Genomic DNA, 18,558 nt, shown 5'->3' with positions numbered 1-18,558 from the left:
GGAGTACATGCAGACTCCGCACAGACAGTGACCCAGCGGGAAATCGAACCTGGGACCCTGGTGCTGTGAAGCCACAGTGCTAACCACTGTGCTACCATGCTCCCCTAGTACTTCTAGTGTTGTTTTATCCATATTGTCCTGTATCTATGAAGTTTTCAGGATCTGTTCCCCTGGTCCGAAGCAGTTAAAAACACACAAACACACACACGCATACACACCAGTCAGTCACGTTACGATACACCAAGGCATACAATGTATCATTTCAATGGGGTTTAAGTGGGATGTGCAGTATTGGATGACAGCGACGCATGCAGATTTGTTTTACCAGAACAACAGCAGCTGCGGGTCCAACAAATGCATATAAAAGACCTCCCTCTAGAGACAGCCAGCAGCTGTGAACATAAAAAGAAATAACCAATACATAAAAATTAGAAATCTACATTAAATTAATGGTCTGTAAACATATTCAAGTGCAGACAGAATTTTAAGCAGACTTAGTGCTTTAAGGGAGTCTCAAATTTAAAGAAAAAACAATGGGCTTTGTTAGTAAGAAACAGTGCCGAGATGGGGAAGTCATTACACTGCACATCTCACGTCCGGAGTGAGTCTACGCTCCAGATGTCAGTGACCTTGCTTTAAGCTGTGGCTCAGTGGGCAGCGGTCTCAGCTCCGAGTCAGAAGTCTAAGGGTTCTTCCTCTTTGTTCTTGTTTATTCCCTTATTTCCCCTTACTTTCATTTTTGCTATTACATTTTTGATCCATGGATGTTTAAGGGACCTGTGACTTTAAGGCAAGGCAGCCTGTAAGCAGTCTGTCCCTTTAATTCAAACAAAAGGATCCAGAAGCAGAAGGCTGTGCTGTTTTAGACTGGCTGGCATCAGTGATGACGCGGTTTGATTGATTTGGCTGGTGGCCAATGAATTGGCACAAAAGGCTGAGCTCTGCCCGGTAACAGACGGTGATTGGATATGATCCCACTGGAATGTTGTTAGAGTCATGAGGTTCCAGTTTGGTTTCACTTTGATTCTGCGGGAATCTAACATATCTCTCTGAAAATATCTAACCAATCCTCTCCATAAGGCCACTGTTAGGGCTGACTCTCTCTCCAGCAAGTCTGGGTGCCATTCTCTTGAAACTGCAGATGCTTGAAGCAAAACCATGATCTGGAAGCAAGGTTTGATGTGAAAGAAAATGTGTATACAGAAAGATTTGGGCCTGAATGTGAAACTTGAGCTGAAGGTCCAGTTTGGTAAGAAATAAAGCATTTCTCATGAAAGCCTGCTGCCTGTAAGTACTATATTGAATGAATGACTCTGTGAAGATCATTACAAGCTGTAAACCGTAGACTTTGATCAGCTAGTGTGCTGTGAGGAAAGTGTGCTACAGCGTTTGAAGCAAAGGTCCTTTGACCGTTATCCTTATTTTTAGCCTCCCACTACATTTGTATGTGTTGTGTGTGTGGCTAGAGCGTAGGACAGTTAAAGTAGGCATTAGCTTGTCGTTACCCAGTTTTACTTCTGCATATTTCATGATAGTTCTTGGTACAAATAAACAGTAATTGTATTTAAACGTACAAACCTGGTGACTGTAGTTATTGGGCAGCCAAAGGCCAAAGACATCGGGAATTTTTGTAGGAATTAGTGGCTAATTCAACTTCATGGACCTGGATACTCAAACCCCTCTGTACCTCAGGGTTCTGCAATCTCTGTCCACTTTAATAATGTACTTTAATTTTCCTGCCGAAGTCGACAAGCTCACTTTTTTCCACATTATACTCCAGCTGCCAAATATTTGTCCATTCACTCAACCTGTCTATATCCCTTTGCAGACTCCGTATGTCCTCTTCTCAACTGATTCTCCGACCTACCTTGATGTCTTCAGCAAATATAGCAACCATATGTTCAGTCCAAGTCATTGATACAGATTGTGAGCTGAGACCCAGTTTGGATTCCTGTGTCACTCCACTAGTTACAGTTTGTCAACCCAGAAATTTCCCATTTATCTGTGCTTACTGTTTCCTGTTAGCTAACCAATCCTTTATCCATTCTAATATGTTACCCCCGACACCATAGCCTCGTACTTTGTGTGGTAGCATTTTATGTGCCACCATGTGAAATGTCTTCTGGAAATCCAGATACACCTCATCTACTGGTTCCCCTTTACCATGTTACTTGTTACTTCCTCAAAAAAACTCGGTAATGAATTAGTAAAACATGATTTCCTCTCACAAAACCATGCTGACTCTGCCTGATTGCATTTTCTACATCCCCTGCAATAATCTCCTTAATAATAGGTTCCAGCACTTTCTCTGTGACAGATGTTAAACTAACTGGCCTGTCATTCTTTGCTTTCGGTCTCCCTCCATTCTTGAATAGAGGAGTTACATTGACCATTTTCCAATCTGATGGGACCTTTCCAAAATCGAGCGAATTTCAGAAAATTACAACCAATGCATCTGCTATCTCAGCCGCTACTTCCTTTAGGATCCATTAGGTCCTGGGGACTAGTCAGCCTTTAGCTGTAACCATTTTCCCTGTCCACTTTCACTGGTGATTGGAATTGTTCCAAGTTCCTCCTTTCCCTTTCACCTCTTGATTTATAGGTTTCTCGGGGATCTTGTGCAGTGAAGACAGACACAAAAAATCTGCTCAATGCTTTGGCCATTTCCTTATTTTCCATTATTAATTCCCCAGACTTGCTCTCCAGAGGATCAATACTCATTCTATTCTTTTTTTCTTTTCAAATACTTGTAAAAACTCTTACTATCTGTTTTTGTATTTCTAACTAGCTTTCACTCATATTCTTAACTTTACCCTCCATTTTATAAAGTAAATCTTTGCTGATTTTTCAATTCTGTCCAATCTGCTGTCCGAACACTCATTCTTGCAGAATTGTACATTTTTTCTTTCAATTTAATACTCCCTTTGACTTCCCCCATTAGACACAAATTGTGTATTCTTCTCCCAGAGTTTTTCTTCTCACTGGAATGTATCTGTTGAGTGTTATGGAATATTTATTTAAACGCCTACCGCGATTGCTCTCCTGTCCTACCTTTTATCCTATTTCCAAGTTGACTTCAGCCAACTCTGTCTTCATACCCATGGAATTACTCTTTTCTCCCTGAAACTGAATATGAATTCCATTATATTATGTTCACTGCTACCTAGGGGCTCTTTTACTATGAGGTCATAAACTAATCCTGTCGAAGGAGAATGTGCTGAAGCCTGGGCGTCATTCAAGTCCTTATGGATGATATGGACCAAGGGTCTGTGGTCAGTCTCCACTGTGAAGGTTGGTAGACCGTAGACATATCATAGAACTTTACAATGCCGGTTAGGAGGCCGAGGCACTCTTTCTATCTGGGCATACTTCTGTTCAGTAGGAGTCGTGGCCCTTGACGCATAAGCCACTGGAGCTCAGGACGAGGAGTCATCCTTCTGGAGGAGCACCGCACCATGGGATAGCTTGATTTTGGTTTCGGACAAAGCTCGGCACAACATCGAGGGCCGAAGGGCTTGTTCTGTGCTGTACTGTCCTATTACCAGGTCCAGAACAATCTGCTCTCTGGTTGGCTCTCAAACATGCTGTCTAAGAAATTGTCCTGAAAACATTCTATGAACTCATCTTCCCAGCTACCTTTGCCAAAGTCCAACCTATATGTAGATTAAAATGATTAATAATTATTGCTGTACCTTTCTTTGAAGTCCCTGTTAATTCTTCCTGTATCTTCCTATGTTACAGCGTAGAAGCAGTTGGGGGGGGGGGGGGGGGGGGCAAAAAATTGCTTCTACAAGCAACTTCTTACCTTTACTATTTGTCATCTTTACCCAACCTTAACCTTTAGAACAAAGATAATTTCTCATTATTGTACTAGTGTGGTTCTTAATTAACAAAGTTACCCCACCACTTTTCCCTAGATTCCTGTCCTTTTGAAAAGTACACATGCACATTCAGGTTCCAGCCTTGGTGAAATTGCCACGGTTGGTAGACTGCCTGATACAACCGAATTTCGAACAGGGGAATCCGTTACTTCAGCAGTTATGTGCCATGCTGTACTTTACATAGAAATTAGATGATGGCGGTGTTGTATCAACTGTAGAGTCCTGATTTCAAGATGTCATTTACTGCGAATGTCAGGGACACATGGAGGTACAAATATCCCCAATCCTTTATTGGGCATTGAGTCAGTATTGTGCTGTACTTTTCAGTTAGTGGAAATTTTCAATATTGTCTGGCGGGACTGGAATTAACAGGGCAACCATACCCTAGTCATAGAGCTTTACAGCACAGAAAGAGGCCCTTCGGCCCATCGTGTCTCTGCTGGCCATCAAACACCAATTGATTCTAATCCCATTTCCAGCACCTGGTCTGAGTAGGATAGTTTCTGCACCATGTTATTTACATGTGTTGCAAAGAGGTTGGGTACATTTAACAAATGTTTGCTTCCAGCACAAAGAATGGATGAGAGCCTATCAGCAATTCAGGTGTGTGTGTGTGTGTGTGTGTGTGTGTGTGGGGGGGGGGGGGGGTGGGCATCCAATTCACAAGTCACAGTGACCTCTGCACCCAAACTCCCAGTCCACGGTACTCTGCCTTTTGTGCTTGAATGGGTGATACATGAAGGAACTCTATATTGTGTGGGTACTAAATCATTAAAAGCAAAATTAATAACTGCTGGAGGAGGTAGCTGTTTGCTTTTTGAGGGCTGAGTGACACACTGCTAACTGTCGTCACCCTTGCCATAGAAAACCTTGCATTTTATCTTTCTTGGCTTTTGTGGCCAGTTGCTTCATCAGAGTCAGGTCTGAGTCGCATTTCGCACAGTGCATCATTACACAATGCTGTCTGATTTATTAAGCATGTTCCATTAGATTACTGCGGATGACATGTTTCCACTGACAGAGCAATCAGTCACAAACAGGCTGAAAGCCATGCCCATGCAGAAGCCAGTTGCTCAGCTGTGTTCTGAATTTCTCCATGACATAGTTCTGAACAAACTGGCAGAGGATTTCATGGAGAGAGACACACAGCAAAGGAGGAGACCCAACGGCCCATCCTGCCTCTGCTGGCTCTATGAAACGGTTACCTAATTCGTCCCGCTCCCTCTGCCCTTTATTCTCTTTTGACAATTGATTCTGCCCCCACCAGCCTTTCAGGCAGTGCTTTCCAGTTTGCAACTACTCAAAGGTACATGGCTCTTCACCTAAAATAGCAACATACAGCGGGTGCTCATATCTCAAACAAAAACAGAGAAAGCTGGAAAATCTCAATGGGTCTGGCAGCATCTGTAAGGAGAGAGAAACAGAGCTAATGTTTCGAGTCCGCGTGACCCTTCTTCAGAACTAAAGAGAGAAAATGTGTAACCATAGCCAATCACATTCTTCCCTTTCTATCTCTTCGCCTGGATTATGTTTTGCCAATTTTCTTAAATCTGTGTCCTCTGGTTACAAACCTCCTGCCAATGGAATCAGGTTAACCCTATCTGCTGTATTAAGCAATTTTATCCCTTTGGTTTACAAGTTATTTCCAGAAACATAACATAGCCGGAGATGCTTCAGCTGTTCTCAGTCCATCCAAAATGTATTGCTGGAAAAGATTTAGGGCACGATCTACCAGCCGCGTTGTGCCCAAAAGGCAGTGCGCGTGGCACATCTGGTAGTTGCCAGGAGATACCTTTTCTGGTATCTACCTGCTCACCACGCCTTGCGAGATCTCACACGATCCTGTGAGACATCGCAATTTGAATCCCATCCATTGTGGGTGGCATCACTTTTTAGCAAATCTCCATATTAGAGTGAGACTAGCTGTCTCACTTTAATATGCACACCCAAGATCTACCCAAGTCATGGGATCTGACCCACTCGCCCTGGAGACCTCGGGCAAGCACCATTCAGTGCTGGTTCCCACAAACGGGGACCAGACAGAACAGCGCTCAAAGAAAAGTAAAAGAAAAGTACAGCACAGGAACAGGCCCTTCGTACCTCCAAGACAGTGCTGGTAATCATGGGGTCTCCCAGGAGATCGGAGGCCCCCCAAGTGCTTGCCCTCTGGGCAAGGTGGCACCCTGCACTGCTGGTGCCACCCTGGCACTACCAGCATGGCATCCTGGCACTGCCACCTGGATGCTTGCCTGGCACAGCTAAGGTACCCAGGTAACACTGCTAGTTGGCAGGGCACTGCCAGTGTTCCAGGCTGGCAGTGCGAAAGTACCAACTGGCATTTTCCCCATGCTGCTGATCTGGCCTGGGGGTGCCCTGCATGTGTGTGGGGTGCGGGGGGGGTGATGAGTTGGGCTTTGTGAGGGTTCGGGAGTCGGATCGGGGCAGTGGGGGGTCGAGAGATCGATGACATTCCGATCTGCTTCTGCACGGAGGAGTTCCTCAGTGCAGAAAACGGGACTAAGTGGTGCCTCGTCGGGACGTTCCCTAATGAGGCCCCGTATCTACCTGAATGGGCATTCAATAGCCCGGGAAACACTCGGCTAAACACGCTCACTATGGGACTCTGTTCCCATTCGGGTAGATTGCGCCCTTGAACTACCATTACATAGGATGGACAGTACCGGAACAGGCCATTCGGCCCAATTACTGCATGCCATGCTCACGTTCCACACAAGTCTCCTCCGAGCTTTCCTTGGTTACCTCTATCAACATAACTCCCCATTCCTTTCTCTCTCTCAGGTCCTTAGCTAACAGCCCCTTAAATTCATCTATACTATTCATTTTAATTACTCCCGATGATAGCGTATTCCACATTCTCGCCACTCTCCAGGCAAAGAAGCTTTTCCTGAATTCCCTATTGCGTTTCTTGGTGACAATATTGTATTGATGGCCCCTAGTTCGGCTTTTTCGCACAAGAGGAAACAGTCACCCCGTATCCACATTATCAAAACCTTGGATGATTTCAACGGTCACCCCTCAGCAATTTCTTTACAAACTGGGGGTGGAGACATTTTCTACAGGCCTGGGAGGAGCCAGAAGAAGCAGTATCATCTTGGGATGTGTGCCCCCAGTAGAGGTACCCTCCCTTCCATAGATCCATAGAATTCTTACAGTGCAGGCAGAGGCATTTTGGCCCATCATGTTTGCACCAACCATCTGAAATAGTACCGCAGCGAGGCCCACTCCACCACCCTGTCCCTGTAACCCCATCTTTGGACACGAAAGGGAAATTTATCATGGCCATTCCACTCAATATGCACATCTTTGGACTGTGGGAGGAAACGGCTGAAATTGAACCCAGGTCCCTGGTGCTGTGAGACAGCAGTGCTAACCACTGTGTCACCATGCCACCGATCCTTCCTGCCTTTTACCCACAGTTGGAAGGGTAGCAGCCTGGCCACCTTCCTTCCACTTACCCAGCCCATCATGCAAATAGGCCCTTCGGCCCTTTGAGCCTGTTCTACCATTCAATAGAATCATAGCTGATCCAACATTCCGACACTCACCCAAGGCCGGAATTGAATCCGGTTCCCTGGCGCGCTCTGAGGCAGCACTGCTAACCACTGTGTCACTCCTTATAGGGTTTCAGGGAAATTCCTTTCCTGGGTAAGGAGCCCTGCTTTCTCCAGTCTTTCCATGTAACGCAATGTCCTGATTTTTAAAAAGACTGTTACTCCTGTTTCAGAGTTACAAAACCAATGTGCAGAGCCGACAGGGCAAGCCCTTAATCCATCTCCTTGCTTGCTCCAAAAACCAGTTCAAATTCAAATTGAATCCAATTCATGGTCTTCACAAAAGAGACATACAAGATCCAAGCTGACAAGAACAGGCATTTGTACCATTTTCACATATGGTTTACAGAAAACATTACAATGGGGCATTTCTGAAGAAAAAAAGACATGCTGTCGAAGCTTTTTATCTTGTACTCATCAGGACAGATTTGCAAGAACACCCATTCTGAAGGGAACAACAATTCATACTGCAAAAGACAGTGCTAATTGATTAGCAAGTAGACTCTAATTGGTCGAGGCATTGCCATGGACAATACACCAAGGAACAGTTAACTGACAATCTTTTGGTTAAATTCAAACCAGATGGGTTGACACCGGTTGGCCAAGGCATTGCCGTGAGGAATGAACCAGGGGATGGCTGACCCCAAAGCTTTAGTTTAGTTGAAAAAGGTGCAATGTATGGATATTCTCTTTCTGTCGACAAAGAACAGGGCTTTGTGTACAAATATATGTGGCTTCCAGCAATTGTAAGTGAGCCCTACTGGTAATCTTAAACTGGTTGCAATTCTCAGCACAATCAGAATTGTTCAGCAAGTGCTGTTCAACGTTGAAATTGCATCTAATGTTGAACCCTCTGTTTTGAATTTTAGAAGGACAGGTTGATTGGGTACAGGATCAGTACATTAAATTATTGCACCGAACCACTGAAGCAGAAATGGGCCCCTGGGATAAATAAATGAAGGGGCACAATGGGAAGGTGGATCTTAAGATGCATAAAAATAATTTTTGAGGTAAATTTGGAGAGGCTCCATGATCTGTTGATCCTGGAAGATCTTGGGAAATCATGGCCATACAACTGTTGACCATTGGTCTCTGCTTTCTGTTGAGATACAGATGGTTCATCAAATTCAAATGTAACCTTTCATTTCAAAGCCAAGTAATTAACAGAAGCAAACAAAATTGAGACTGGCTTGGGAATATCCTATTACTGATTCAGTGGAATTAAGTCTTTTCCGATTCTGTAACCTTGGTTAAATCCTTTCCTTTCTAAGAGTTGTACAAGACGTACCTGCAGAATCCACTGTTCATTTTTAGGACAAAACACGATGGTTCGGAGGCAACTGATTTGTTGGCAAAGCCTGAAGTAGGCGGGGGAACAGAGTGAGGCAAGTTCACGTTGAATGGGGTCAGGTAAAAGGAAAAGATGAACGCCAGAAAGCAGAATGCTGGAAATAACCCAAGATGTGATTTTTCACTTTCAGAGGCTGTTCAAGCAGCTGTTCTTTTCCAGCAACTGTTTGTAAAATTTCAAATTGAAGCCAGGCAGCTGGGGATTTGCAGCCCCAGGGTGAACCCCCCACACCTCTGGTGCTGGCCCAAAGGTCGAGGAGCCATCACTCAAGCTAAATCTCCCAGCCTCTCAGATACTCACCAACCTCCCGAGGCTGCAGTGCAGTCCATGCCAGGATTCCCACATGAATCTCACATCCATCACTCCAGTGGGCTTGCTTCAAATCTACTTGCAACCCACTGGACCTTGAGTTCTGAAGAAGGGCCTCTCAAAACGCTTGCCGAGACTTTTCGGCTCCGTCGCAGCGAGATTTCCTGTGGGGGAAACTGCGATGCTTTTAAATGCCTGTTGGCAAGAACGGAAGATCCCACCAATGGGAGGGACTGGAAAATCCTGCCTGTTAACTCAGTTTATCTCTCTCCGCCATTGTTGCTAGGCCTGCTGGGTTCTTCCAGCATTTTCTGTTTTCATTTCAGATTTCCAGCGTCCACAGTGTTTTGCTTTTATTTTACCGACCACTAGGGGCTCTGTTCAAAGTGTCGTGGATCAAGGCTGGGCAGAACGCAGCCTGGAGATCCCTGTCTTGGTCACCCTCCAGCCACCACCACTCCCAACCTCTTGACTGAGGTTGGAGGATCTCTGTCCTTTGCAGGGGAATCTAGAACACAGGCATAGTCTCAGGATAAGAACTGATCATTTAGGACTGAGATGAAGAGGGATTTGTTCACTGAATGTTTGGAATTCTCCATCCCAGAGGGTGCTCCATTGTTGAATATACTGAAGGCTGGGATAGGCAGGATTTTGGTCTCTCCGAGAATCAGGACATCTGGGCAGTGGGCAGGAAAATGGAGTTGAAGCCCAAGACCAGCCATGATGATATTGAATGGTGGAACGGCTCGAGGGGCTAAATGGTCTTTCTTATTTTGTTATGAAGTATCAGATTATTAAATCAATTTTCGCCTGGAAAAACAAGCTCATTCACAGACGTTTGGAAAGAGTGGGGAGTTAGTCTGAGAACAAAGATCAAGTCTGCCAGGCGGCCGATCTTACATCACTTATTTCTGGGTGCGAAACATGGACAACAATCAGCTTCACATAAAACCATGAGACGCACTCCATCGTCTCTATCTGAGATCTATTTGTAACTGGTGGCACCATCCCCAACATTGGGTGTCTTGTAAAATACTTCATACCTGGCATCGAGAGCATGTTTATCAGAGCTGTTTCGCTTGTCATGTCGTTGAAAAGGAGGTTCCTGCATGCCAAAGGCACTCTGCAGCCAGCTTAGCATGGGAACCCACACCACAGGACATCCCAGACCTACATCTATAGACAATCTGAAAGACAAGCTCAAAGCTTCCAGCTGGATCCCAATACATGTGGGGAGACAACTACATCTTTGGACAGACTATCTGTCATCAAGCAATTTCGACTTTTGAGGGAAACAGAATATTAAGTGCCTTCAGGAAAAGTGAGCACCGTACAAACCCAATGCTTCCATCCTTCCTCCAACACTAAATTATTTTGCAGTGTTAGAAATGGATTAAACTAATTGAGGTTCAGGGTGAGATCTACAGGCCGCATCACGTTCGGACGGGAGGGTGACGTGACCAGTAGATCTGGGTAGATCTCTCGAGGCGCTGAGATCAGGATCCTGTCCAAAGTAGGCATGACCAAGCCGTGCTCGCTTACGTGGCGTTCAACCTACTAAGGCCTACTCACTGGATCTAGCGGCATTAAGCATCTAACGGCCTCCCCAAGGAGTCTGCAGCCGGGCGCCATTCAGTACTGGTCCACGCACACATGGACCAGGTGGAACGGCTCCCGTGGGGGCCTCCCGAGCTATCAGGGGCACCTGGGGGGTCAGAGATTTTATGTGGGCACCTTGGCATTGCCAGGTTGGCACGTTGGCACTGCCGAGGGGGGCCATGCAAATGAAAGGAGGGTAGAGGGGGGATATGAAGGTTGAGGGGTTCAGCGTAAGTATAAAGGTTGGGGGGAAGGTGGGGGGGGGGGCTTGGCAGATGTGGTTCCTGGAAGGGGAGAAGTCTGTAAGGAGCTGTGGGAGGCCTGAAGACGGGGTGGTCCCTGGAACCACATAGTGGGGTGTGCTCACTTGGGGGAGATGTGGGGTAATGTCCATGTGTGTGTGTGGGGGGGGGGGGTGACTTTGCCTGTGGGTGGGGGTGGGGGATGTGGGGAACCCTCAAGTCTCACTTGGAGATCAGGGCACCCTTTCAAAATAGCAGCCCGATTTCTGAGGAGCCGATATGGCGAGTGAGTTCAGCTCCACAGTGATGAAAATAATTCTAAATGTGGGCTGAACTGGTGAGTAACTCTCCAGGGCCCAGAAAAGTGACCAACTGTGGTTAGATAGCGGTGGGGAACTTGCCGACAGAGCCGGCAGGAAACTCCCAGTAAAATCCACCACAGATAACACGAAGAAACGTTTCCGTTAGATTGTGCCCTTGGTCTAATATCACACATGAGACAAGGTAACATCAACTAGACTTTATGGTCTTCTTTCTGCTGAACACTCGTCCATTGAAGCAATGGGAGACTCTCTCTTATGGACTACCATGTAAGGCTAAGAGGCCTGATCTATCGGAGTCTCAGCAAAACTCGAGATCCACATGGACCGACAGCAGGACTGTGCTAGTGGGTCCGTGGATTTTGGGCCAAGTTTTCTTTGGTTACCAGCTTTGACATCAGCAGGAGGAAGGGAAAAGACAGCAAGGAAAATAGAAAAGCTAAACATTGTAGGGGGAGGTGTGGAGGCATGTGATTAAAGTAACGTTTTGTGCAACCCCACCCACTGCTAAAAAGTAACTTTGGTGCACAGCTGAACAAAGTTTTCACATCTTGGGACACATCTGGACTCGACCCCAAGCTACTGGTGGGAATCTAGCACGCTGCAATCACAAAGTTATGTCCGGACGTGGGTTTCCGCTTTCCTTTGGGCCAGTCATGTTCGTGGAAGGTTAGCAGTTCCGTGGGGATCACCAGACATTCACAACATGCGCTTGTTAATTTGGAGTCACCTGTTGCATGGAAAATAAACCCAACCATCTCACAATTCAGATTACCTAAGGCAATTAAAATGTCAGGGTTAAAACTAAGTGCAGAATAGGAGCTACCTTATCGACACAAATGAACCAAAATTCAAAGGAGTAGCATCTCAAACCCAGTTAAATTGTGTGCAAGTGACTTATTCCACAACACTAACTAAAGGTGAACATTGAATTTATATTGTTCGATATTAATAGCAGGTGAAATAACCACCCATTACTAATTCTCACTATAACTTGTGCAATTGCAACCTTAGGCTGCAGATAAGCCTCATTCAGCTCTGCCAATGCCCTGGGCAACCTTTTGCCTTTTAGCACGGGGTCCTGACGCTAGGTCAAATTGGGGTCCTGATCTCGTGCTGTGTAACCCAGCAGTGACTTTCCCCAAATTGGCCAATGAGTGACCAGAATGTAGGCTCGCCGAGCGTCAAAATCAGTCGGCGGGCTCTGGAAGGCCTGCAGATCAGGTTTGCGAAAGAGATAGCCTTTCCATTTTGAAGAAACCTCCCGGCATCTTTTAAAACTTTTAAAATAAAAAATGGCCTCGGCTACCAGGCCATGATTGTTTGTATGGGTGGAGGCTGGGGGCGAAGGCCCTCCTGCGCCCATAGCTGTGAGGGGGGCAGAGGGGGAGGTGGGAAGGGAGGGCGGTGTAGAGGGGAGGGCAGTGAGGAGGGGAGGGCGGTGAGGAGGGGAGGGCGGTGTGGAGGGGAGGGCGGTGAGGAGGGGAGGGCGGTGAGGAGGGGAGGGCGGTGAGGAGGGGAGGGCGGTGTGGAGGGGAGGGCGGTGTGGAGGGGAGGGCGGTGTGCGGTGAGGAGGGGAGGGCGGTGAGGAGGGGAGGGCGGTGTGGAGGGGAGGGCGGTGTGGAGGGGAGGGCGGTGTGGAGGGGAGGGCGGTGTGGAGGGGAGGGCGGTGTGGAGGGGAGGGCGGTGTGGAGGGGAGGGCGGTGTGGAGGGGAGGGCGGTGTGGAGGGGAGGGCGGTGTGGAGGGGAGGGCGGTGTGGAGGGGAGGGCGGTGTGGAGGGGAGGGCGGTGTGGAGGGGAGGGCGGTGTGGAGGGGAGGGCGATGTGGGGGGGGGGGGGGGAGGGCGGTGTGGAGGGGAGGGCAGTACTCCTTTGCTTTTATAACTTCTTCACTCTGACAGAATTGGTTTCTGATGTTCCACAGGGAAGGCACTGAACTGCGAGAGAGTCTCCGGTGAATATCAGGTCAGCGGTCAAGGTCTATTTTCTAAAGGCTTACATTTGTTCTGCAGCTTGTGATAAAGATTAATCAATATATGAAATAAAATAAATAATTGAATAAAATAATTGAGTAATTAGTTAAAGATCGTAAGTATGGCCGGACTGGTGATGTGTCAAATCTGCAGCATGTAGGAACTCATGGATACTGGTGTTATCTAAGGCAAGCAGGTCGGCAGTAATGTCTGTGGCTTGGGGAGTTCAGCTCAGAATCATTGAGCTGGAGGCTAAGCTGTGGACACTGCAACACATTGGGGAGCGTGAAAGTTACCTGGACGCCTTGTTTCATAAGGTGGCTACACACCTTGGGATAGAATCTTCTGGTTTGGAAAGTGGTCAGGGACAGGAAGGTGTGACCGCAGCTGAGGCAGGTAAGGGGACCCAGGGAGCAGGAGTGCAGCAGTGCCAGCTTCAGCCATTGTCCAACAGGTTTGAGGTTCTCTCATCTTATTTGGATGAGACTTGGGGCTGCAGGGTGGATGAACTAACTGACCATGGCACTGTGGTACAGGAAGCCATTCAAGTGGGGGTTGGGGAGGTGAAGGGGGGGGGGGGGAAAGAGGGGAGTACAGAAGGTAGTGGCAGTAGGGGACAGCACAGTGAGGGGGATTGACACTGTTCTCTCTAGCAACGAGCGAGAGTCTGGGCAGCTGTGTTGCCTGCCAGTTGCCAGGTTTTGGGACATCTGCTCCAGGCTGGAGAGGAACTTGCAGTGAGAGGGGGAAGGATCCCATTATCGTGGTCCATCTAGGCACCAATGTCCTAGGTAGAATGAGGAAAGAGGTTCTGTAGAGAGAGTGTGAAGGGCTGGACACTATATTGAACAAAATAATCTCATCTCTGGATTATTACCTGAGCTACATGCAACTTGCACAGGGTACATAAAATTAGAAAGATGAATACGTGGCAAGACTGATGTGGGAGAAGTGGGTTTCGGTTCGCGGGCACTGGCATCAATGGCATCATGGAAAGTGCCACCGAGACAATCTCATCTGAACTGTGCAGCGGCCAGTGTTCATGCAAATCCCACAACTGGAGAAGTAGAGGGGCTTTGAAGTGTGGGGAGGGAGGGGGTTGGAAATCAAGGCAAAATGAATTGCTCCTTACTTAAAGGCACAAAATAAATGAATTAACGGCGCAAATTCAGGTTAATGGGTATGACCTGATAGCCATTACAGAGATGTGTTTACAAGGAGATCAAAGCTGGGAACTAAATATTCGGGGGCATGTGGCTTTTCATAAGGACAGGCTGGAAGGAAAGGGTAATGTGGTAGCTTTGTTAGTACGAGATGGAATACATACAATTGCAAGAAGTGATCCTAGACTGGAAGATATAGAATCCATATGGGTGGAGGTACGAAATAACATGGGGAAGAAGACACTATAGGCCCCCAAACAGTATCCATGTAGGATGGAGAATAAATCAGGAAATAATGAAGGCATGTGCAAAAGGCAGTCAATTAATCATGAGCGACTTTAATCTTCATGTAGATTGAGAAGATCAAATTGGAAGAGGTAGCCATGAGGAAGAATTCATAAAGTGTCTTCGGGGCAGTTTTCTAGAATATGTACTGGATCCAACCAGAGATGGGGCTATTTTGCGCCTGTGTAACGTGTAATGTAATGTGTAATGAGGCAAGTTTAGTAAACAATCTCAGAGTAAAAGATCCCCTGGAGTGGCCATAACATGGTAGAATTTAGCATTCAGTTTGAGAGTGAGAAACATGGGTCAGAAACAACTGTGCTGAACTTAAATAAGAGCAATTAGAAAGGAATGAGTGCAGAATTGGCTGGAGGGACTGGGAAAGGAGTTCAGTAGGAAAGACGGTTGATCAACAATGGCACACGTTGCTGAAAATAGTTCATGACTCACAGCAACTATATATGCCAGTGAGAAAGAAGGATTCTCAGAAGGGGAAAAATCAACCATGGTTAACCAAGAAAGTTAAGAATGATATTAAACTAAAGGAAAGAACATACCTGTGGAAAGGATTAGTGGTAAGCCAGAGGATCGGGAAAGTATTTAAAAACCAACAAAAGACAACCAAAAAATAATAAAGAGGGAGAAGATAAACCATGAGGATAAACTAGCAAGTAATATCAAAATGGACAGTAAGAGTTCCTTTAAATATATAAAAAAGAAGTGAGATTCCAAAGTGAACATAGGCCCCTTAGAGACTGAGACTGAGGAAATAATAATGGGGAAGTGGCAGAGGAATTAAACAAATACTTTGCATCAGCGTTCACAGAGGAACACACTAATAACATTCCAAGAGTACTAAATAATCAAAGGGACAAAAGGAGGAGGAAGAAACAAATACAATAATTATCACTTGAGAAAAAGTATTAGGGAAACTAATGGGGTGAAAGGCCGATAAGTCCCCAAGACCTGATGGGTTGCTTCCTCGGATATTAAAGGCAGTAGCTACAGAGATAGGAATTCACTGGTAGTAATCTTCCAAGAATCCTTAAATTCTGGAAAAGTCCCAGATTTTTGAAAATTGTCAATGCACCATCCTTCTTCAAAAAGGGATGGGGATAAAAAACAAGTAACACTGGGCCAGTTAGCTTAACATCTGTCATTTGGGGAAAGTCCATTCGAGTCCATTTCAAAGGATTTAAAGAGCATTTATAAATACATAATGTAATCCAAGCAGTCAGCATGGCTTCATGAAGGGGAAATCCTGCCTGACAAATTTATTCGAATTCCTTCAAGTGATAGATGGATGAAGGAGAACCAATAGGTGTAAAATATTTTCCACAAAGCTTTCAATAAGGTTATTTAATAAGATAAAAGCCCATGGTGTTGGGGGTGGTATATTAGCATGGATAGAGGATTGGCTAACTGATAGAAATAGACTTGGGATAAGAGGGGCATTATCCAGATGGCAACATCTAGTTATTGGAGTGCCACAGGGATCAATATTGGGGCCACAATATACTAATGACTTGAATGAAGGGAGTGAATATACTTTTGCCAGGTTTGTGGATGACACAAAGATAGGTGGGAAGGCAAGTGGTGAGGATGACACAAAGAGCTTACAGAGGGATATAGACAGGTTAAGGTGAGCGGGCAAAAACTTGGCAAATGGAATATAATATTGGAAAATGTGAAGTTATGCATTATCGGAGGATAAAGGAGCTGAATATTATTTAAATGGAGAAAGATTGCAGAAAGCTGCAGCACAGAGGGATTTGGGGGTCCTCCTGCGTAAATCACAAAAATCTAGCATGCAAGTTCAGGAGGTCATAGGGAAGGCAAATGGAATGTTTGTCTTTATTTCAAAGGGAGTGGAGTATAAAAATAGGGAAGTCCTGCTAAAACTATACAAGGCATTAGTTAGACCACACCTAGAATACTGTGAACAGTTTTGGTCCCTTATCTAAGTAAAGATATACTGACCTTGGAGGCAGTCCAGAGAAGGTTCACTAGGTTGAATCCAGAGATGGAGGGATTTTCTCATGAGGAGAAGTTGATTAGGTTGGGCCTGACTCATTGGAGTTTTGAAGAATGAGAGGTGACCTTATTGAGGCATATAGGATTCTCAGGGTGCTTGACAAGGTAGATGCTGAGAGGTTGTTTCCCCTTGTGGGAGAGTCTAGGACACGAGGGCATAATCTTAGAGTAATGAGTTGCCCTTTTAAGACAGAGATGAGGAGGCATTTCTTCCCTCAGAGGGTAGTGAATCTGTGGAATTCTTCACCACAGAGAGCTGTAGGGGCTGTGTCATTAAGTATGTTCAAGGTTGAGATAGGCAGATTTTTAATGAGTAAGGGAATCAAGGGTTATGGGGATAAAGCGGGAAAGTGGTGTTGAGGATCATAGCAGATCTGTCATGATTTAACTGAATGATAGCACATTCGATGGGCCGAGTGGCCTACTTCTGCTCCTACGACTTAGGGTCTTAAATCCTACTGGCCTCTGACAATAGGCCGTAATAGCAGCTTGTGAAATTCCTGCTCTGTAGCTTTCTAAGTGAGCAGTAAGCTAATTTGGGGTTTATGCTGAGAACCCATTCCACTGTATTTAGGTCCATCAGAATTTCAGACAATTGTTGAAGAGAAGCATATAATGACAGCATCTAAACAAAGAAAATAGATGACACATTGTGTACTCCTAAAGTTGCACACTCTCATTACTGGGCACAAGGGTTACATCCTTGGTGCAAAGTTCCTAAGGGCCATCACAGTTGGGGATTGGGGGGGAGGGGGGGGGGGGGGCAGGTAGGATAGTCGGAGATCTTAAAATTTAATGTGATGGTGTTGCCAATGCATACAATTATTAAGTTACTTATTGCAGCATAGAAACCCACCTTGTCTGAGAAAACATCTTTAAAAAAAGTTTCTTTAAATGTTGGAACCCTGTAGCAAGTGTCATAACGGATTTCCACCCTGTCCCAGGCATTTTTACCCAGTTGTGCAGTGAATTATCTTAAATATGCGAAATACTGTTGACTTCAGAACGTGTGGTAGGGTCAGACTGAATCGCCAGGAGGGGCAGAAGCTACACAAATCTGCCCCCTGAAAGCTCTCCCTGCGGTGGAATTCCTCTGGGTATTGCTCATCATCAGCTTTCGAGTAAATCAAAGCTGTTCAAAGTGACTTACTAGTTTGATGTACCGTATCCTTTAGCCTTAGTAAATCCCATCGATATTGCCACCACCAAGGCTGGTAACCCTGAAAAAATAAATTATTTGATAAGAAAACTGGATTGGAATTTAAGTGCAAATTCTTTTTCACTGTAAGAACAAAATGCATCAACTACGCATTAAAACATTTATGAGATATTAACTTACGGGGAAGGAAAACAATTCTTATTGTAAATATGTTTCTTACAGAATTGACAAAGTTAATTTATGATAATGAAAAATGTAGACACTTATTACGCTTACCCCAACCAAGGCATAAAAAACGTTTGCGTATGAGCCTTGTTCTAATCTTCCCTGTAACGGCCATGTAAGATTGCCAAGCTTCGGTCAAAACCCAGCAGAAAGAAGCCAGAAAGAAGAAATGGAGAAGGGCGGTAGTCATTGTACAAACACCCTGTGCATACAGAACAAACAGAAATGTTTTAGTTTGGATTCTTTGGAAATATTATGGGGCAAAACCTACCATTGTTTAAAGAGCTCCCCGACACACAGGGCCCCATTCAAACCCATTCAAAACTTTTTTTTCAGAAACTTAAGATTATCCAATTCTTTTTCCAATTAAGAGGCAATTTAGCGTGGCCAATCCACCTAGCCTGCACATCTTTGGGTTGTGGGGGTGAGACCCATGCAGACATTG

At 45.5% G+C, this 18,558-nt stretch overlaps 1 protein-coding gene across 3 annotated transcripts in view; it reads right to left on the bottom strand.

The window, feature by feature from the left end:
* Window positions 1-18,311, bottom strand: part of LOC140410353 (adhesion G protein-coupled receptor B3-like) — a 267,880-nt gene extending 249,569 nt beyond the window's left edge. For all 3 annotated transcript variants that reach the window (XM_072498369.1, XM_072498370.1, XM_072498371.1), the window contains exons 1-3: window positions 18,165-18,311; window positions 17,880-17,949; window positions 326-392 (exon numbers count right to left, since the gene is read on the bottom strand). In XM_072498369.1, coding sequence (XP_072354470.1) covers window positions 326-392; window positions 17,880-17,949; window positions 18,165-18,303 — 276 coding nt within the window. In that variant the 5' untranslated portion in view covers window positions 18,304-18,311. The remainder of the gene's footprint in view (window positions 1-325; window positions 393-17,879; window positions 17,950-18,164) is intronic.
* Window positions 18,312-18,558: the final 247 nt, after the last annotated feature.

The sequence above is a fragment of the Scyliorhinus torazame genome, chromosome 4, assembly GCF_047496885.1.
Source record: "Scyliorhinus torazame isolate Kashiwa2021f chromosome 4, sScyTor2.1, whole genome shotgun sequence".
Classification (NCBI taxonomy): domain Eukaryota; kingdom Metazoa; phylum Chordata; class Chondrichthyes; order Carcharhiniformes; family Scyliorhinidae; genus Scyliorhinus; species Scyliorhinus torazame.
This window is presented reverse-complemented; position numbering and strand designations above follow the sequence as displayed.